This window comes from Amphiura filiformis, chromosome 3, assembly GCF_039555335.1.
Source record: "Amphiura filiformis chromosome 3, Afil_fr2py, whole genome shotgun sequence".
Taxonomy (NCBI): Eukaryota; Metazoa; Echinodermata; class Ophiuroidea; order Amphilepidida; family Amphiuridae; genus Amphiura; species Amphiura filiformis.
In genome coordinates this window covers 1,816,312-1,839,944 of record NC_092630.1, presented here as the reverse complement: position 1 = coordinate 1,839,944, position 23,633 = coordinate 1,816,312, and the positions used below count along the sequence as shown (strand labels likewise).

Here is a 23,633-nt window from a genome sequence, read left to right as displayed (position 1 = left end):
ACAAACAAGTATTATTGCAAGAACAATCTATTGTATTGGCATATTTACGGATGTATCGTATTAATTTAGCTTTCATTAAAAACACTTTCTATGTTTGTAGACAAGGTTTTACGGTATTATAGGTGAGCATGGTGAGAAAAGTCAGAAGTCAAGCTAGTTTGTTTCGGTGAATCCTGGCTACTATCTTCAAAATTCATTTGGCAACCAAAATCATAAAAACTGAATTACACATGTCAAAAGTGTTAGTTGTGGTATCAAATCTTTTATTGAATAACCTTCATACATGTACATGTACAAAGTAACTTACTTATTTTCATCACTAAACAAGAGTATCTTAGAAAGAACCTTATTTGAAAGTAACGATACGCTTTGATTTTAACAAATGATTGCAGAATGTTTGACTGGTATTATATAAAAATTAAAATGTGGTGATACAAAATGTAAAACAATGAGTAACAAAGAAGACCCTCTTTATACAAGAAAATGTCTCCATTGACTTAACCATTTATAGTGCACATTTTATGTGCTTTTTCATATGGCTTCAAAGCTCAAAAAGCAACAAACATTTTAAACAAATTTATCAAGTACAGTAAACAAAGGCAACAATATTATAGAAAAGATATTTTTGAGCACATATTTTGGAATGATTCAAGAGTAACAGTGTCAGCATCAGCACTCTTATATGAATAGATAAGGTGTTCCACAGACATGGAGCTGTCACTGAAAAGGCTCTATCCACAGTCCCTAGCTCTTTGGAAAGTGGCACCAAGATGGAAATGTTATCAACCGAGTGGGTCTTCACTGCCTTATTAGACAATCTTTTCACAGTGAGGCAGTTATTTACATACTTGGAAGAGTTTCCACGCAGAGACTTAGGCTAAAATAAAAAGCTATGTGTTTCAAAAACGAATGCAGAATGCAACTTGTCCTTTCTTTTTTTAAAGTATTTCTTAAAATTTTGAATCAAGATGTAATTTTTTGTGAGTTTCGAATCAACTAAATTTTCTTCAAAATATTTTTCAGAATTTCATGACAAAAAAGAATTTGCCGTTTCAGCTGAAATAGACACGCTAAAAAAAAACTAACATGAGCTGGGGCCTTGAGACATAACTTTTGTTAGCCTTACAAACATAAAGCAGTGGCACCAAGTTATACCAAAAAGCCTGAAAATGAACCCTACATCTGCCGAACATCCCAGTACCCACATTTCCACTCAGATATGATTGAATTATTTATAAGACATTCATTGTTCTCACTTATCATAATCAAAAATTTATCTTGATTTTATCAAAAACATTTTACAGAATCAAAAGTGTCAAAATCGCAAAATAACATTGTAATGTATTGTAGATTATAACATCAAGAGGAGCAAAATATTACAAAATAGAATATCAAATACTAAAACTTAAACTTTCTTTTTGCAAACTTGCCACACACATTGCATCTGGAACCTCCAGACATAATCACTTCATTTTAGTCATGTGATAAATCCAGCAGGTCAGTTGCCTGATGAAGTCTCCAGATGCAATGTAACAGGTTTGAAAAAAAAAGTAAGCTCACATATTTTTCTGCTCTTGGATGATGACTGAATGTTAACATTAGAAGTATCAAGAAAAATTTTGAAAAATTGAAAGAAAACATTAAGACCTTAAATCACGAATTTAACATCATTGGCCTATCTGAAACCCACTTAAAAGAATCGCCATCCGAATACTTCAACTTAAATGGTTATAATATGGAATATACAAACAGAACAGAAAGAGAAAAAGGGGTGTTTGTTTATATATTTCCACTTCAATCAAATATAAACTGAGATCTGATCTTTGTATTTCAAACTCTAATTTTGAATCTTGTTTTGTAGAAATAGAAAGAGAAAATACACGAAATATAATAGTAGGTGCTATTTATCGTTACATCGAAAATTGAGCATTTCATCAAAGATATTGGTCCTATTTTTGATCAAATAACTAAAGAAAATAAGGAATGCTATCTAATGGGGATTTTAATATAGACTTGTTAAAGGATGACTGTCACAAACAAACTCATGAGTATCTTAATCTTGTTTATTCATATTCGTTCATGCCAACAATTTACAAACCAACTAGAATAACTGAACATAGTGCAACCATTATTGATAATATACTTACAAATAATCACAACGATGTAAACTCAGAAATAATAGTTACTGATGTCAGTGATCATCTATTAACTATAGTACTCAAAAATCGGGCAGTAAGAAAAACATCGCCTGATGAAAGAAATTATTTTTATAAGAGGAATCATAATACTTGTAATATAAATAATTTGAAGCAAAAACTTTCAATGTGAATTGGCATGCTGAACTGGATAATGAAGATGTAAATGATAGTTACAATAAGTTTATACGTATTTTCAATAATGTATATAATGAATGTGTGCCTTTGACAAAACACAAGAGTAATAATAAAAAAGAACCAAAATTTCCTTGGATAAGTAGAGGTCTTCTCAAAAGTATAAAAACTAAGAATAAGATGTATAAGAGGTATATACAAAAGCCATGTGATGAAGCGCTTGAGTCATTCAAAACATATAGAAATAAGTTAAACACGTTAATAAAAAAATCAAAAAGAGAGTATTATAAAAAGAAATTTGAATCTGTTAAACACAATCTACAAAAAACATGGAAAACAATAAATAGTATTATTGGACGTAACAACAAAAGAAATATGCAAGCTAAATTCAAAAATGATGAAGGCGAAACGGTGTCAGATCCCCAGAAAATTTCAAATGAATTTAATTAATATTTTGTTAACATCGGACCTAAATTAGCTTCCAAGATTACAACAAATGGCAAGAAGTACTATGATTATTTAAAGAGCCCATTAAGCAGTAGCATGTACATGAAACCAACTGTTGATGAAGACGTTATAAAAATAATACATAAATTTAATCAAAACAAGAGTGCTGGTCACGATACTATTGGTAATTACGTGGTAAAAAGGATTGCAAAGGAAATATCGATTCCATTAACTATTATATTCAACCTGTCTATTACTGCTGGTGTAGTACCAAATGAGTTAAAGATCGCAAAGGTAATTCCCATTTATAAGAAAGAAAATCCAGAAGTTTTCTCAAACTATCGTCCAGTTTCTGTTTTGCCATGCTTTTCAAAAATACTTGAAAGGCTTGTGTTCAACAGATGCATACATTACATTGATAAATATGAAATTCTAAATGATAAGCAATTTGGCTTTAGATCTAAACATTCTACCTATATGGCTATCTTGGAATTTATTGACAAAATTAGTAATGCTGTCGAAAACAATGAGACAACTGTTGGGATTTTCTTAGATTTGTCAAAAGCCTTTGACACTATCGACCATAGTATTTTATTACATAAACTGGAACATTATGGTTTTAGAGGAAACGTTTTAAAATGGTTTAAAGATTACTTACATAATAGAAAACAGTATGTGTATTACAATTCTTGTAAATCTGAACATAAAGATATAATATGTGGAGTACCTCAAGGCTCCATCCTAGGCCCATTATTGTTCATTTTGTATGTTAATGATATCATAAATACTTCCACCATTCTCAAATTTGTCTTGTTTGCCGATGATACTACTATAACTTATTCACATAAGGACATTGTGTCCAAATACGATCTTATCAACAATGAATTAAAAGAAGTAAATAATTGGTTTAAGGCTAATAAGCTATCAGTGAATGCAAGCAAGACTAATTATATGGTGCTTGGTACAAATCACAAAACATCACACGTATTGTACAATGTTACTAAAAATATTATATTAGATAATGTAATCCTAGAAAGGTTGAATAAGACCAAATTTCTTGGAGTGACAATTGATGAGAATTTAACTTGGAAATTTCATATTACCAACATCTCAAAGAATATATCTAGAGGTGTTGGTGTAATAAACCAACTGAAACATTTTGTCCCCGAGCGAATAATGTATTCACTATATTGTACTTTAATACTTCCTTACATAAACTATGGTATCTTAGCATGGGGAAATACTTGTCAAAAATATTTGGAAAAGATTTTCAAACTTCAAAAAAAAGCCCTTAGAATGATATCGAATAGTCACTTTTTAAGTCACTCAGCCCCTATTTTCAAGAATTACAATTTGCTTAATGTTTATGATAGTTATGATCTCGAACTAAGCACTTTTATGTACAAGTATAATACCAATCAGTTACCAAAGGCCTTCAATAGTTATTTTGTTGAGCAGAGGAATCACCTCAGGTATCACACAAGAAACGCTGAAGATTACAAGATCTGTCTTACAAAAACAGAGTTTGCTAACAAAACAATAAGAACCGCCGGGCCAAGAAAATGGCATTCGATTGACAGATGCGCCAAAACGGCTACATCAGTAAAACTCTTTAGATCCCAAATTAAAACAAACCTTATAGAAATGTACACTTAATACCTCTTAGTTTGGATTTACTTATTTTTATTTTTCTCCTTTTAAAACAAAAAATCGATTAAAATTAACTGATCTCTATGCATTTATACTATATTCACAAAATGTCAGCTTTCTTGTGCGATATACGTCGTGAGCAAATGTTATGAAATCCTAATTTATATTCTGCATGTTCTTTATTCATCATTTTTTTTTCCTGCTTAGTTAGTTTCTACATGAATGTATGAAAGAGGGTGGTGGGGGTGTTTTTTTGTATGTATTTGTTTTTTATTAGACAATTTGAGACACTTTGGCTAAGGTTAAGGGGGTGCTTGTTCAGGCCTTTTGGCCTTCTGAGCATCTCCTCATTCAAATGTGTTGTTTTGCTGTTATTGTATTGTTGTATTTTGAATGAAATAAAGATTGATTGATTGATTGATTGATTGATTGAACATTCACTCAATGAATAGATACATTTATAATAATATAAGTAATTCAAACATTTTGCTTGGCAAATCCAATGGAAAAGTAACTCACTACTACTTTAGCTTTCACTGTCTAGGCTTACAACAAGCGGTTTCATAGGGAAAGCAGTGGACCATTTGTGATCAAGCCATCTGCCCAGATGGCGAAAGCTACAGTAGTGAGTTACTTTTTCATTGCATTTACCTAGCAAAATGTTTGAATTTACTCAATGATATTACAAATATGTTATGAAATGTTTCAGTTGTAGCTATTATTTATTTACATTAATTCTTATTTTCTTGATATCAACTCAAATTTGGCACAAGAAAGTGTTGACGCTTTAAATCATGGTACCTTATTTATTTATTATTAAATTGGAGTTTTCTGAAGACAGCTACCGTTTGCTTATGGATGACCCCAGTTTATAATTACATGTCATCAACGCTTAACATAAACGTAATTATCTAACCTGAACACAAATCTTCATGAAAGATGCGATCAAGCAGAGGTATATATATTGTGTAAGAGATTGATATTTACATCTGTGATGTCATTATTTGTCAAAAAATGATATTTGCACATTTCAGAACTCCTGCCCCCGTAAAACCCCAAATTACCAAAAATTCAGGTATGCAAATGACCATAATCACTATCCAACCACACTGAAAAATGGACTGAATTAATCACGCTGAAATGAGCTAGCCATATTGTGGATCACTGTTCTAGATCATTTTTTCATTCAGTCTATATTGATATTTGTCACAACAATGAAAATAAACAATTTCAGCGACATTTTTATGGCTAATTTGAGTGTTACTCTACACATGTAATCTAAATATTGAACACAAATTATTGACTACTCAGTTACCAAGCTAAATTACATGTACATCAGCCAATGTTATATATGCTCTTCATCACAGAGTGACCCTCCTAGTTTAAATTAAATGTGGCATACTGTGGTGGATGTGGCCAAAAGAGCTTAAAATCCAGGCCAAATATTTTGTCTGCACCAACTGGCTCTGCTATGGTGATGGATGGAACTTCACTCTCAACATTGCAAATCACTCTTTGTACTTGACGCTTTCTACATCTCTCGTAACTTGCCATTCTGAAGCATTTTTGTGCACTACAAACCATCTGATATTAAACAATGGAGGCTGAACCTCTTTCTCCTTGAGAAGAACAACTGCTGGAATCCACATGTTTTCCGTCGGATTGTACATCATACATTTAATGTCATGTCCGTCTTTACCTGTTACAAATATGGTCATTTTCACAGTAAAGGGTGTAACTTTTGATTTTTAGGGTCAAAATTTCAAACCACTTAAATATGTTTCTGTTTACTGTAATCATGCATAGAAGCAACTTAAATTCCAGTAAAATAGTGTTTCAAGGCTTAAACCTTTTGATTTCTGATAAAAAAATTGACATTTCCATAACATTTTGGTTAAAATCTAAGAAAAAATGTATTTTACATAAGCTCAGAAAATTCTGACATGAAAGCTGGAATACATGTGAAATCCCATTCCAAAGTAAGTCAACAGATATAAGTTAAATTTTATACCATGTTTTGCTATGTTTGTAATTGCAATTTTGAAAATTTTTAACATCAAGGGTCATTTGCAATGGAAATTTCCCAACCTTAAACATATTTTTAAAGTTTTAATTGGGTTCCTAAAATAATTTAAATGTCTAACTTCATGTACAAATACTACTTGATGAAAGGAACCTCCCAGCCAAGTTTCACAGAAATTGGAGTTATTTTTTAGAATTGGCAATTCAAGCGATTTGTGTTTCGGAGGCTTCAGTTAACAACACAGGTGATCATAAAAGTAAAATATTTGGCTAACTACTACAAGTTGACATGAAAAAATAGGTAAAAAATATCACAATTACCAATTTTCATGCTTTGCTTCTAAGTATTGAATTTCAGTTGTGACAAAAATTAAATTATCACAGCAAGTCATTTTTTTTGTTTCGGAGGCTTCATGTTTACAATGGTTAAACATGGCAGAAGTAGTTTTTTTTGAAAACAACACTGTTGGGATCATCTAAGCTGTTATTTTCTTGTGTGTATTGAATCAATGATTCTATGCGGCAGATATTGCAGATTTATAACATGATAATTTTTTCACCCATTTGTTAAGTATGGTGTTATTTGCATGTGAAGCCTCCGAAACGGGCTTTCTTGGATATCAGTATATTTTTCAAGCATTAACCATAATATCAATTTTTTTAAATTTATGACATTCTGCACATATCATGCAACAATTACAATGCAGATATCAATATGGAACATACCAATTTAGATATGCATAGATGATAATTAAGTTTACTGTTGTTTCGGAGGCTTCATTTGTTTCGGAGGCTTCAATTGTTAACGGAAAGTTTGTATTGGGTCCCATTTTCAAACGGTGATATATATCTCCATGATTTAAAAACAAGTGACTTGAGGATCTACTTTGCTACATTTTGATCAATAGATTGGATGAGCTCTTTTATTTATATTTGCCCAAGCTTGCTGAACAGTTTGTTTCGGGGCTTCAAAAAAGTTAACGGAAAATCGGCTCTTTGAAGTCAAGATTTTATAAAAATTTTAAAAGCTTGCAAATCAACTAATTTTTGTTACCCATTTCAAGTTAAGATATCAACTGTTATGAATCAAGAAGAAGTGAAGAAATAACCAAGAATTATGAACCAAAGCTATACCCACAAAGTTTGTTAACAATTGTTAACGGAAAATGAAACCTCGAAGCGACAAATATCGAAGTCCGGTTCTCAAAAATACAGGGCTGTTCACAATTAAATCTAATGTGGCAGTGTTTACTGAACATATGACCGTACTTTCAGGATAAGAAAAATTATCCATGAACTAACTGAAGAAAACACAGGGTTTTACAAAAATGTTACTGTTTTTACAGTTTTTCAAAATGGCAATATTAGGTACATTTAAGCCTGCTAAAACTGAACGCAGTAACTCCCGAAGATGATTATGCTACCCAAGGTAGCTGCTAACTAGATGACTTATGTGGCCAAAAATCATGGAATTCTGTGGCTTTATTAGAAAACTACGGATCAAAATGTTAAAAATCCAAAGTTACACCCTTTACCGTGAAAATGACCATATGCAGCCATTACAAGATAGACCTCGCACATTACAAAGTGAAGAAATCAAAGGACCATCTCCCATTCTTCATTGACAATGCTGAAGCATTGAACGCTGTCACTGATCTTCTATCAGTAGTTGTACTGATTGCATAGATATATCCATCTAACTCAACAAGTTCTGGAACACAATGATTCCCTAAGGGAGAACAGTCCACTCGTTCGTTTCAAAATTATACTTGAGGAAATGCTTCTCCGGGTTTGGCTGATCCACATCTAGCTCAAACTTATATCCCCCTGCAACATAAAACTGATTTCCAACAACAAGTGTCTGGAAGCCATAACCCACATACGCAGTCTAAAGGAGTAAGCCAAAAGGTGGATATATGCATGGAAGTTCAGAGATGTGATTGAGTTTATAAAAGCCTGCCTTTGTTCTGTAATGTAGGGATAGTATACAGTCATCTCGGTCATCGATAAAGTCCCTCTTCAAAGATACTGGTGCCTACAATGATAAATAAAAGTATTTGGTATCAATGTAATGTAGGTGGGGGTGGTGTGTTTGTTGTGTGTGTTTCAGCACATGGTTATTGCTTGTTTGTTTATAGAGCCAACAGCCAATCGAGAGTACACATTAAAGCAGGCTGCACCTGCAATGTGGACATGTCCTTGCTTTTTTTATATAGCTGAAATGGCTTCCTGCAAGCGTAAAAACGCATTTGGCACTATGTAGTATGTATACCCAATAGACAAACGGCTATATGAAAGGTCCACAGTTTCCCCACGCTAGGTCAATCTAAGGATTTGGAACAATTTCAAATTTGTGTACTTCTTCCTAATTTGTTTATTTAAAATAAATATGTTTTATTTTGGAAACGGGATACAAATTAACTGTAATTATGCCAGTAATACTATGTACATTCAAAGATACACTTGACAGCTCTGTAATCTATTGAACACATATCAGCCCACTTAAATCTGTACTCAATTACCAAGTTTAAAATTCCATCAGCCAATGTTTAATGCTCTGCCCATTGGCCAAAATGAATATTGTGTCCAATTTTGAACCAATCAAGGAGGGTATTATTAATAAGATCATCTGCAAGTGTAAGTTTGACCATAAATAGTTATAAGCCTAGTCATAATTGGTAAATGAAATGAGCATTTCAAGTTATCAACCAATCAGAAATGCTGTTAGATGACCAGTAGTGTCCAGGGGGTTAAGAATGATTCATTGGGAATGGCAACTCCTTGAATCCACATATTGATACATGTATGTGCATGGAAGTTCAGGGATTGTATTTTAGTATGTATTCAATGATCTCAATGACATTAATCATCATTTAATCACAATGTACCTATGACATTGAAATTACACTAAATATTTTTTCAGTAGGGCCTACTACTCTTAAACATCACTACACTACACTGAAAAAAAATACACATTACATAATAGCAAGCACTATATTGTTATTCAGGTATGCAAATGATGATGAACACCATCCAACCACACTGGAAAATAAATTGAAGCATCTCTGAACAACACTGGCCATAAAATCTCACTGAAATTGATTTAATCACACTGAAATGAGCTAGCCATGTTGTGGATATCACTGCTCTGGACCATTTTCATTTCGTCCATATAGATATCGATATTCGTCGCAGGACTAAAAATACGCTGAAAACAATTTTTTATGGTTAATTTGAGTGCTACTCTGTTACACTTGTAATCTAAATATTGAACACAAATTAATGACTGCCCACTTAAATCTCTACTCAATTACCTCACTGAATTCCATCAGCCATTGTTTAATGCTCTTCATCACAAGGTGACCCTCCCAGTTTACATTTGTCAAATGTGGCAAACTCTGGATATGGCTCAAAGGCAGCAAAATGAAAGCCAAATATTTCTTCTGCACGTGCAACTGGCTCTGCTAAGGTGATGGATGGAACTTCACTCTCAACATCGCAAATGACTCTTTGAACTTGACGCTTTTTATGTCTCTCCAAACTTGCAATTCTGAAGCAGTAGCAGGCATTTTTGTGCACTACAAACCATGAGATATTTAAGTATGGGCACTGAACCTCTTTTGACAATGATTCGTTGAGAGTGACAACTGCTGGAATCCACACATTTTTCGTAGGATTGTACATCATACATTGATCTCCAAAGCTGTGGCTGTTTCTACCTGTTACAAATATGCAGCCTTTAAAAGATAAACTACGCACTTGACAAAGTGATGAAATCAAAGGACTGACCATCTCCCATTCTTCATTGACAATGCTGAAGCGTTCAACACAGTCACTGTTTTCTCTATATGAAGTTCCACTGATTGCATAGATATATCCATCTAACTCAACAAGTTCTGGAACACAATGATTTCCTAACATTGAAGGGAGAACAGTCCACTTGTTGGTTTCAAAATTATACTTGAGGAAATGCTTCTCAGGAATTGGCTCACCATCATCATACAGCTCACTCTTGTTACCACCTGCGACATATAACTGATTTCCAACAGCAAGGGTCTTAAAGCCATGACCCTCATGTGCCTGTTGAAGGAAGCCAGAAGACGGATATGTGCATGGAAGTTCAGGGATGCAATTGAGTCTATAAAAGCCTGTCTTTGTTTTATAATGTAGGAATAGTTTATCTTCATCTCGGTCAATGATAGAGTCCCATTGCATGGATACTGGTGCCTACAATGATAATGATAAAAGTATATAAGTACATTGTATTATACAGTAATACTATATGTGTGGCATGTGTGGGGGTGGGGGGTGTGTGCATGTTTAACTGCAACTGAGGATACAAACAAAACCGTGGACCAAACGAGTACCACCCTTGGTTTGCAGATGTCCGCAGTAAGTCCCAATTACATGCATGTATACCAAATGTATGTTGTGGTAAACGGGTAACACGCAAGTCATTTTCAACCTTCAATTTTCCATTCTTCAATGCTAATCAACAGTTGAAAGTAACAAAATCTGAAGACAACCATATAAATAATTTACATGAAACTTGCTCAAGGAGAGGGGAGGGGAGGGGGGAGAGGAGAGGAGAGGAGATCGAGAGAAGAGTCGAGAGGGGGCGAGCAGAGCAGGGAGGAGTTTATTGCATTTATTTTAATTTTCCATGTTGATCATAGGCCTACTGCTAAAACAGTGCGAGGGGGAGAAGGGTAAAGGAAATACAACATCCAATATAGACTAGAAAGAGAAGAAAACGAGAGGAGAAGAGGCAGGGGTCCTTTTTTAAATGTCACAGTAATATAGACCATAATGACACCAAATTTGCGTTCCGACCTGATGTAGGCCTATCCTGCCTAGTTAAATGACTGACATGAGTAAGATTGCCCACTTGAGACGTCAGTGTTGCATATAATTGACTTATCCAACCTTTATTGACAGACATAAGTGTGATTGACAGCACCTATTATTACCTCTTCAAATGAGAAGCATGATGCCCCAAACGTAACAATGAAGTCAACTTACACATCATCCCACTTAATCCCTTGCGTTTTTGTTTCTGAACAATAGAGCTCCCGAAACAGAAAAGATAAAACGACAGTAAACCAATGCCACTGTATCCCGGGACTTCATCCTTTTACTAGTTCTCATTCTTAACAACACCCAGTTGCCCAGGTCATTGTCATTCATCGGCCTGTGGGTTAGTCTGGTAGGGTTAGATGCACATGAGCACTGCTGTAAGGATCATTCCTGCTGAATTTGAGCTGATTAGACCAATTTTGAAATTTGACCTTTGACCCCTCAACTTTGACCTTTGGAGTCATAAATATTGTTTCATGTTTAGAATGTTGTAAGGATCATTCCTGTTAAATTTGAGCTTGATTGGACCAATTTTGAAATTTGACCTTTGACCCCTAAACTTTGACCTTTGGGTCATAAATATTCTAAACATGTTTAGAATGTTGTAAGGATCTTTTATGTGACCTCATGTTGACTTTTTCATGTTCCCCTCATATCAAGGATGATTTGCACCAAGTTTTTTACCCCATTTGACCTTTGACCTCAGATTTATTTTTTCATGATCCCCTCATATGAAGGATTATTTGTACCAGGTTTAAGCCCAAAAGGATATATTTCAAATGCTTGCAATAGGATTCAAGTTAACTGTTCACCTGAGAGCATTTATCAAAACTTAAACCAAATTTATCACATACAATCAGCCGGACATATGGAAAAGTGATTATATATATATATATATATATATTGTAGTCTCCTGCCTTATAAGGCGAGACAATATTTACATTTCAAAATTTAAGCATACTTACTGTGATAGTGTTTCTAGTAGCAAACATGTCTGGGTGTCAAGCATACTTACTGTGATAGTGTTTCTAGTAGCAAACATGTCTGGGTGACTCTGATTCAATGGTATCCTAGCACTCTCCTTAGTAGCAAGCACCTTGACAACCTCCTCAATCATTTCCTTACAATCTGGTATGGCTAGTATTTCATCACCAAGGATCTGCTTGAGTCTGTCAGGTGGCACCAAACCAAGACGGATCTTCTTCAAGAGATCTGTGGTGTGCACCTGTCGCTGGTGCCAGTCATATCGCAGCCAGTTTAAGGTACTCTGCAGAATCTGAATGTCCAACAAACATAGAACAGAGGTGTACAACGTATATGAAGGTGAACTTTTCTTAAATTTCCTGAAATCGATATTGCCCTTGGCAAGATGGCTGAGCACTTGCATGTAGCATCATAATTTTATAGGAGATTGTCCATGAAATAGCCTGCAGGGGTATACCACTCCCTAAATCAATTTTATGATGAAATATCATCTTCCAATTCCGAAAATGTAAAACAAAAATACACTCTTTTTTTTCAATCCAGTCTGCATTCTGGAAATTTCTTGAAAAGTTATATATACCATACCTGATATATTATCATCAGGTATATGTATCAGATCAAGCAAAATCTGATAATCAAATGATCTGAATAGCCACTAATTTACTAAGGTGTGATGCAATAATTATGTTAATTGGATGGGGTGAATTCTCTAAGTAGTCTGCCAAAAATTACTTAGACCACCCCTATCAATGTATAAACAAAATCTTTGGCTGCCATTTTGTGATGTGCCAAAAATTCCATGGCCCTCTTTACTGATGCCATATTTTGAGGAACCATATTAAAACATTATCAAATTGTGTGATGTATTTTGCAAATATTTCAACAAGGCCCACAAATCTGTGCCAAAAATTACTTACCCCTCTCTTTCAACTTGCTCCTTCTGAACTGGTAAACAAAGTTTGATCACTTCCTGGGAGTACCATGATATACATATTTATTGCACTATCCCTAAAGAATGGTGTCATGAAGTTATAATATTTTGTACAAAAAATCTTGGATAAGGCTTTAACCACATGTCATCGTTGGGCTTAGAAAAACCTCAAAATGTCATGTATCATTGGCCCCTGACAAAGCAAAACCTCCTTTGTAACCTCTTGGCAGTTTTGTTTTAAATATGTTTAGAGCCACTAGTACAAGGTGTCCCATAAAAAAAGGTTATGTAGAAAATTAATCGCATTTTGCGATGATACAACAAAACACTGTCATATTTTCAGACATGAATTATTCATCCTTCTTGTAATTGTCTGCTAAGTTTCAACTTCGTATCTTTTAAGCAACTAAACTTATGAGCGCAAAATGACAGGGGTGTCAGGAGTGGCTAATCATCAAAATATCGTACAACAAAAGTTGAACACAAGCACATCTTTGTTTTCATATTGTTTTCTTTTGGCTTTTTATTTGTCTCTTATTATTTTTGTTTCATGGTTGAACTTATTACACTAAAGAACCATATTGACAAATTAGATATTGCTTATCTTAGAGCTTCTTGACTCTTGGTGGTTAAAATAAAGGAAGAGGAAGAGGAACACTTTTTGGTGAAGGCATATTATTTGCACGCTGTATCTCCTGTCATGAACATAATAAAATTAATAACAATTTGCATTTTGAATTTTTGTTGGATTTTGTTGAGTCGAAATCGCTGCTGTGTTATATATTGAAAGAATATTGTTAATTGTTTAACTGAACTCTCGAAATAAAACTGAATAGGTTTTTAAAATTCTTTGTTCAACAGAATAATATACTGCGTCTGCCACGCTATGACTGCCCCTACTCAAATGACCCGCCAAATGCATTGTACGGGCAGTGATACCTCGTGTTGAATTATGTCACGTAAACATGGTAAACAGCTTGCTCAGGATTCAGGAATGCGTGGAATGCGGGCTAAATATGCACGTTGTGAACTTGACATTCACAGGGTTACTAGCAGATGCCATGATACATAGATTATGTCATGAAAAGGACATTTATATTTGTCAACATTAACTTAGATTATTTTCAAAAACCTACATGTATGTAACCTTTATTTGGGACACCCGGTATATAGGAGGTTTTTCCTGCCCAGCGACGGTGAATTATCTACCATTAAGGTATACTTAATTACTAACCTCTTCCTCTTGTGATGTCTCAGTTTCAACCTCTTCAGCACTCAAACAGGTCACAATAAACTCCTTGTTAGCATGGTGTAAGAAATACTTGGTTTCTATGACCGCCTTGAAATTGCTTAGTAGACGTAGGCGTAGTCTTTCTACTAGCTCTGTCATGTCTTTATGACTTTCTGCCAGAGAATACATCTCGAAGACATCTTCTAAGTCGATGACTTGATGCACTTTCATGAGATAGTCAACACATACTTTGATTGCATGTGTAAAGTCCATATAGCAGGCCATTCTGAAGACACCACACACATTGACTGGAGATAGATGGAAGTAGCCAGTGTAAGCACACTCCAACAGCTGGGTGAAACTCTCTGGTGAACCATCGATGGTGACCTCTGACCTCTTGCTTTCTTGAAATTCTGAAGTGAACATACTCATGAAACAGCTACTGCTTGCACTCAACACAGCTTTATGAGCTTGGAATTGCTGATTTCCAAGGATGATAGTAATGTCACAGAATGTGCCTTGTTCTCTGAGTTGACTGAGGCCAAGAGCCAGATGAGGTGTATAAGAGTCATCACCTACACGCTCCATTTGATCTGGAGTTGCGCTGTTCATTTTACTACCCATATCCAGCCCTGTATTTGTAAATTACAAGAGGAGAAGTATTTGTTAGTCTGTCTTTATGGTTTAAATTTGTCACAAGCTGATCCACTCAGGTGAAATGAATTGACCTTTTCTGTAAATCCCATAAGCTTTGTCATTTGACGTCACACTTGCAATGTGCAGTAACGATGTTTGATAAACGATGTGCGCATCGGTTTAGATCATCGGCGTGACGTCAAATGGTGTACATCTCAGGTGTACTCGCAAAGGCTTAGGGGATTTACTGAAAAGGTCAATTCCTGTTAGTAGTTTCCCGGGAAGGAGCTTTGAGCCCTGTCCGCTTGTTGACTGTCGATACACGTCGATAAGTCGGAAGTATTTTCTTCCAACATGTCAATACACAAAATATGTGTTGATAACAGCATTGCTTTAGGATATGGATTCTCTTACATACAATGTCAAATATTGTCCCCTTTATTATGCATTGCATATATATGTGTGAGAAAACAAGAACATTTTCAGCGTACATGTAAATAATTAACACAATTAGCAAGCCAATGTAGCTTTGGTATACATGCATGAATTGCGTTTGAGTGCATGTAGTACAACACTGTCAGTAGTTGAACATTATTTTTTCAACAACAAATAATAATAAAACAATGGGTAGTGGTTTGTTCAAAATCTCGGATTTTGGCAAAAACTACAGTAAGCACTGTAGAATGGGGTGAATGACAACAAGACAGTTACTAGTTACTTACTGTGTGGATACAGATAGAGTGTGGATTCTGTGGAACTATAACTACTTCAGTCACCAAATTGTCGCCAATTTTCAAACGTACAGTATCAAAACAATTCTTTGTGAAGTTTAATGTTGCCGGAATTTATTGTGATCTCTATCTTCAGAGTAAAGTTTGCTCATTTTTAAGAGGTTAACCATGCTAACAATTCGCTGACATGTCATTTGAGCCACTTTTTCGGTAACTTGAGGTACTGACACCTCCATCACTACGATTTCCACTGTCCTTCTCTGTACGAAGGTCTGAGGCTCCCAGGCCTATCTGGTCCAGGGTACACAGTATCAAACTTCGAAAGTTGGTGAAGTACACTTTAGTACAGCATGTCTGGCAATGCCGACTCAACCAGAACCAGAAATATCACTTCTTACCATTCCTTATTATGTGAAGATAAACAAAACATGTATTTGGTGCGCATGTGTAAATGGTGGCGAAGAAATTCCTTTTTTTTTGCTGTGAAATGCAGTCTATTTAATGAACAAAAGAGATACAGGAAGTCTTCATAGTGTTATTTTTAAGGATTTTATCACAAAACTGAACATGTGAGTAAGTATTTTATGAATGCATGGCGAACCTTTGAAACTGCGACTTGAGTTCAGTGTAACCGCCTCCGTGTGCCCCGGTTTGGGCAATAGTACGAAGGTCATGGCCTTATGGTGAGGAAGGAACCACTGGTTTGGGCAATAGTATGGAGGTCATGGCCTTATGGTGAGGAAGGAACCACTGGTTTGGGCAATAGTACGGAGGTCATGGCCTTATGGTGAGGAAGGAACCACTGGTTTGGGCAATAGTATGGAGGTCATGGCCTTATGGTGAGGAAGGAACCACTGGTTTGGGCAATAGTATGGAGGTCATGGCCTTATGGTGAGGAAGGAACCACTGGTTTGGGCAATAGTATGGAGGTCATGGCCTTATGGTGAGGAAGGAACCACTGGTTTGGGCAATAGTACGAAGGTCATGGCCTTATGGTGAGGAAGGAACCACTACTAGGTCCATGATGTTTCGGGCTACTTTTTCGGGTCCTATACCCGTGCTAAGCAGCAAAATGACTAAATACCCTTGCGCACATCATACTTGTTTTCGCTTGGCTCAAATCGTGCATGTTATGTGATTGTACCAGATCATCATGATCGGTGACGTTATTTACTTCTGAATATCCCATTGCTTTAAATGGTGTCATGCTTCACCGATTCTAACGTGTTTTGAGATAGCTCCCCCTTCTATCCTCATATCCATTGTTGGTTATCAGTGGCCTGGATTGAGGATAGACTTTTCGATCAACAAGTAAGTAAGTCGACTTTCCTCAAGTAATAAAATTCCAAAAGAACTAGACTTACTAGTGGCTAACTCCACAGAAATGGTACATTTGCATGAATTTTAAAAGTTCATTCAATGCTTCCAAGTTATTGTTTCCTGTAAAGTAGACTAACAAAGCTTTCAGAAACCAATCTTGTTTTTTGCCTCGCATAATTTTATACATTTTATGACAATTTGAAGTTTGGGGAATTGGAACAGCTTCGTGTATCCCTAATTTTGCAGGAAATTGCTGATCTTATGAGTATTGCAGATCCTAGTGTACATGCACAAAAGATATGTATTAGTGGTTTAATATCAGCTTTGATATCTTTACTACAATTCCAGAACAAAATTTAAACCCATCAGTAACATTATAAATGTATACTACTGCCTTCAAATATGGGTATTAAAATGTCCCGTCTGTCACAGAAAAACATCAAAAAGTTGTTTATTTTCTATATTTTAATATATTTTTTATTCAAAACTTAATTCCTATCTCCTATCAAGTAGGCCTCATATAAAAAAAAAAAAGTAAAATTGTTCACTGACATTTAGTAAAGAAGATATTCCATCTCAAAATGTGTCCCGTCTGTCACATTTTAGCATCTTACCATGTACAATCAAATGGGCGGAAATTTTTAAGTCAGACATTTTTAGTTTTTTACTTCAGATTCATATTCTGCACTAAATTTTGGCGAATAAAAAATGATTTAATGCTCATTTTGACAATTAAAATTCCATCTGGCAGTCAAACCATTGTAAACTCTAAAATTTGATCATTTTTATGGGTACTGGATGTTTGAGGTTGACTCCCCTCACATGAGAGGCCTCAAATGATGTTTAAGGTAATATTTTATCATGATTAGGGAGCGATCGTTATTTATGGCAGGGGGGGAATGGGTAAATTTAGGGGGAATACAAAATTTTTTGTGGTCTTGAGGGGGAACCTGAAATTTTAGTTGAACCAGGAGGGGGATTGTTAAATTTTAAATGGAGAAAATTGGGAAAACAAGGGGAACGCGAAAATTTTGAGCGGACGCGAGGGGAGAACGCGAAATTTTTTGTCGACATTTTGCCAAAACACCCATTCCATTCCCCTGCCGTAAATAATGATCGGTCCCTTAGATGTTGTTTGTAATATCTGTGTGAAAATAAATCCCACAAAGTATATTTGAGCAATTCGCCATTGCTCTGAAGAACACTGTAAAAAATGTTACAAAATGGTCCCGTCTGTCACGTCCCGTCTGTCACGACTTTGGCGAGCCCAGGTATAAAAATCTCACCTTTGTATTTTTGAGTATGATGTTTACTGAGAGTTTATGTACCAATATTTAATTTTGACAGCATTTTTCAATAAATCTCACTTGAGAACAGATAGAGTTTTGCAAGAAGGTACTTTTCTAAAAAATGATGTTTTTCCGTCCCGTCTGTCACGCTGTATTTCAATTTGCAACCATACAGCCATTGAATCACTTGGTTTCATCTTGTGTGTTTTAAATTAAATTATGACATGTTCTCTTTGACTTGGAGTATAAAAGTTTGGGATATGTCTTGTAGATTTTTTTGTTGAAAAAATAAAAAAAAAAAAAGGTCTATCTAAATGTCCCGTCTGTCACGCTGGAGTTAGCCTAGTAATTGATGATTACTTTTTGCAAAAGCATGACAAAACTCGCCCAAAATCAATATATAGTATTAACTTAGCAACCCCTTGCTTTCTTTATTACCTTTGACGGTGATGTTTACTTTCGGCTACGCCTTTGCTGAACTTTTTGTTCTTATTTTTTGTCAAAAATGGGTACAAAATCAGCTCAAGATGATAGAGTACTACCTTCCAAGTTGAAAAAATAATTTTCTCACGTTGGTTAGTAAATCAAGCCCGTAGTACAAACAGCTCCCTCAAAATTAACTTCAAGGGTGCACATCACTAAATAATCGCCCCATTGAAATACGTGTAAAAACACCGGTTTTCTTCGATTTGAGGCCTTTGTACAGTGGCGTACCGTGGCCGCTCCTTACCGTATCCATTCTGCCCCTAAAGCCGATACCGAACAACACATACACAGCCTTGACCTGCGGTTGTCTAAATTCTGAGGGATTTGCATGCTCGTCAGGTAGAAGATAAATATACAGAGTGTCCTTCAGCTCTCCGTGTTTGGTCAGACCTACCGTATATAGGCGTAGGCTGCATGTGGTGTATCCTGCATAAATTAGTGTTCTTGTACAAACCTGAGACTAGTATACCTAAGGCTCAAACACATGTTTCACACTTACCATGCTTACGGTGTACGCTGCACACCGACACCGCCTGGCTAATAATTATTTGGTGCAGAAGGGACACTAAAATTGCTATGCACGATTTTGATATCAGACGAAAATCTTCTGATACCGGGTTAGAAAATTATGAATATCTCCCGTCATGATTTTTTTCTCAAGAAACCAGATTTGGTCTCATAAACTTGGAAATACGTGTTGAACAGATATGATAGTCGCTAGAATGCGCTTTGAAAATTGGCCGTGCGCTTTGAACTCAAAATTTGACCATTTTATATTGCGTTGGTCCTGTTATGGACTACAGCGTGCAGCGTGTAGTACAGCTGCACTCACTGTAGGCAGTATAAAAGTCGATGACCATTGACCTCAATGGGGTATACAAGCTTAATCACGCACAACCAAGATCGATTACCCGGCTATTGTGAGTAGCCTTAGTTATGTCCCTCGACTAATTATTAGTTTAAAAGAGCTTTAAAGGTTTGAACCAAATGGCTAATCGTGGCTGTGGATTTAACCTACCATGGCGATTCCTGCCATGAAGATATAGGGTCGAAGACACTGTGCGCTGCATGCATGACTGTATGTTTCTGTTTTCAGGGATGATTATCCTAATGTCTAATAAATGACGAGGGACAGTAATTTGGTAGTATGCACCCTTAAAAACACACATCGCGCGGTGTTTCTTTATGCAAAATAAAAGTTATGCAAAACATCATACTCTGTAAGTATGTAGATATGAATGCTATACCGGGGGCTGAAGAAAATTAAATTTTGCCGCCCCTTCCTCAACAGCCCGAAAAGGTTGACACAATTTATTTTTCGGTGGTTTGAAAAAGTGAATTCCTCAACAGCCCGAAAAGGTTGAATTGAATTTCGAAAAATAAAAATAAAATTGGAGAAACCTCAAAAAAGGAAGCGGGAGGGGACGTGAAACATGTTTATTTTTTTATTTGGCCTAATCTTATTGTATATTTTTTTTGTGCTTGTATGATTATTATTGTACTGTTTTTATTTGCAACGCATGATATGATTTAAATAAAAGCCCGATTTCGGGCATGAAATACAAAAAAAAAGCCCGAAAAGGTTGACCCAATTTATTTTTCGGTGGTTTGAAAAATGAAGAGCAAAAAAAAAAGAAGAAAAAAAAAGGATTTTAGGCGCTCAAAGGACCTGATCAAATACCCTTCTGGAATGAACTTTTGTGCTGGTTTTAATACTGGAACATTTTCGCGCAACTTTCAGGCTATTTTAAATTTTTTGCTTCAGGACTAATGTTGCTAAAGTTTTTACACCCCCCCTACGTACCCCAAAACTTTTTACCCCCCCTGTTCATAGCCCCAATACCCAAAACTTTTTAACCCCCTATTTAGAACTCCTAAATTTTATGACCCCCCACATATTTTCCAGCCCCCCCCAACGTATTTATGAATACTCCTTGGGACTAAATGGTCTAGAACTCAGTGCGAGTCAAATTTTACATATTTGAACGTTTCTGTAGTGTTTTCCAAAGCCTTTTTAGAGCGTCCATCATGAAATTGCTTGCCCCCACCCTGAGCCTCTCAAAAATTGCTTTCCCTCTTCTCCATAGCTCTCCGCATACCAAAAAATCACCCGGTGTTGAAATCATCATCCTGCAGTAGGCCTACAGTTTGATCTGCTCGTAATCGGCGGGAATTGTTAGGCTTTTATCAATTTTGATGTTTATTGAAAAGCCTGTAACTTTAAGACTTGTTAACAATTAATCTACAACTTATTTGGATCTTATGTTGAATTTTCACAGTCAGGCTCTTCCATTATCAATTAAACTGATGGGTATCAATCATTTTGATACAGCTTGTATAATGTTGAAGTCATGCTATCTGCAGTAGATAGCTGTTGAATTCGTGCTATCTACAGTAGATAGCTGTTGAATTCTTGCTATCTCCAATAGATAGTTGTTGAATTCAAGCTATCTGCAGTAGATAGCTGTTGAATTCGTGCTATCTGCGACAGATAGCTGTTGAATTCAAGCTATCTGCATTAGATAGCTGTTGAATTCGTGATATCTGCGATAGATAGCTGTTGAATTTATGCTATCTGCATTAGATAGCTGTTGAATTTGTGATATCTGCGATAGATAGCTGTTGAATTTATGCTATCTGCAGTAGATAGCTGTTGAATTCGTGATATCTGCGACAGATAAGCTGTTGAATTCATGCTATATGTAGTTGATAATAACTGTTGAATTCGTGATATAAGGTGTCCAAGAATGATTTATACCGTGTTTGAACAAAATATCAAAAATATATAGTCAACAGTGTATCTAATCTTAGGCCTAATAATAGGGATGACCACTGTTAATACAGTTTCCACTAGAACGATTTTTCATTTACTGTGTGCGTGCACTCACACACGTATTGTCTATGGAGAAAGTGATCGATACAAGAAATCCCAGGCCTGTTAAATGGCGTACATACTTGTTTTGATCCAAATGTAGGCCTATATCAGGGTATTTCAAGAAATTCCTGATTCCACCAGAAAACATTAACCAAACTTTTTCCTGTTTGGTCAGTAAATAGAGAGGACCTTCCTTCATGAAGAGATCAACTTTTTTTAATGAAAAATTTAATGAGATGAGAATCGATTAAATTTTCAGGATGATCTTATTTTCATGTTGTTATAAGCAAATATAATGTTCCAGATAACGCTAGTTAATAAATACATTAAGAAAAAGTACCTTAAAGTTGCACTTTCTGTTAGTATTCCTTTTGGACTTTAACTTTTAACATGTTCTAGCAGCCCTATATAAAACCGTGACACTCGAAAGGCCATATCTCTGGAATGAAACGTCCGATTAAGATTATTTAAACGCCAAAATGTTTCTTTCATCAATTCCAAGCCAATAAGTTAGGTCTGAATCAATTTAAAAGTACTTCAATTTTTAGTGGACATGCCTACTAATAAGTGCAATACAATGCCACACATGTCTCCTACTTATTCTGCACCTTTCATGGAAATAACTTGATTCGTTTTTGCTTGACATTGCTATTACTGAAAATGGACGAAAACGGCATGTGTGTAATTTACAGTGCAAAGGCATCACAACGCATGGATCCTTTTTCACCATCGTCCAGCCGCACTGTGCAATATATTGGAGAAATCCTACATTCTTTTATATGAAATACACCAAATTTGCCACAGATGTAGAGCTGATAATGCTAAATAATTCTTGATATGGGATTAAGTGAAACATTTCAATATGACATCAGATATTTAGGTTGAAAAACATACTTTTTATGTGATTTCCCCCCAATTTGTACCCAAAAATGTCACTATTACAGAGGATATAACTTCCTCAAGCATCCTCCGCATAAATCTTCTTCGTCATGTAGCTGTGGGTTTGCCAATATATGATATGATATGATATGATATGATATGATATGATATGATTTTATTTACCTGCACAACATCGCGGCCAAACGGCCGAATTGCATTATACAAGAGACAATAAACAAATATTATGAAAGAAATCAATTACACATAATTATAAAGCAAAAAAAGAAAAAAAGGCAACTTGGCATGGAAAAACAGCAGAGAGATGCAAAAGGGCACAATGGGAAGCCACCAGCACACAAGCTACTACTGCTTATTCAACAGATTAATGTAGTAGGTAATGGGGCTTTCAGCAAATCTGCTTGTGCGTGCACGCAATTTGGAGATATGGGCTGCATTTCTCAGCTGTCTTCCATGGACTTCACTTCTACTAGGAGGGAGCAACATGCTGGTACGCTCTGATTTAGCAAGCGATTGCGCGAACTTAAGCAAGTGTTGTTCCCTCCTGGCAGAGAGAGTCTAGCTTACATACAATAACTGCATTATCATACGAAATATAATTAGCACCCAAAATGATTCTGCATGCCCTTTTTTGGACTCGCTCAAGTGTATTTGATTGTTTAACAGTGAGCGATGAATGCCAAATGGCATCAGAGTATTCCAATAGGGGACGTATGTAACCAACGTAAACTGTGGTCAGCTCCGAAACGTTGAAACCAAAACGTTTCAGAGAACGGAGCATGAAGAGGCGTTTGTTAGCACACTTGCACATGTGATCCACCCAAGATCTTGCTGTATGAAGATGCCCAGGACTTTGGCAGATGAAACAAAAGAAAGCAATGAATGGCCTATCTTCAGAATGGGATGAGAAGGTGGGTTTCTCATGAAACAGATTTGAATGGCTTGAC

General features: G+C 35.7%; 1 protein-coding gene across 1 annotated transcript; it reads right to left on the bottom strand.

Annotated features, from left to right (window-relative positions):
• Nucleotides 1–8,364: 8,364 nt before the first annotated feature.
• LOC140147848 (kelch-like protein 15) lies at nucleotides 8,365–15,068 on the bottom strand. The gene is made up of 4 exons (XM_072169613.1): nucleotides 14,456–15,068; nucleotides 12,322–12,582; nucleotides 9,764–10,676; nucleotides 8,365–8,484 (listed from the first exon to the last, which is right to left on the bottom strand). Exons 1-3 carry the CDS (start codon nucleotides 15,062–15,064, stop codon nucleotides 9,789–9,791), a joined length of 1,758 nt encoding a protein of 585 aa, XP_072025714.1. The 5' UTR covers nucleotides 15,065–15,068; the 3' UTR covers nucleotides 8,365–8,484; nucleotides 9,764–9,788.
• Nucleotides 15,069–23,633: the final 8,565 nt, after the last annotated feature.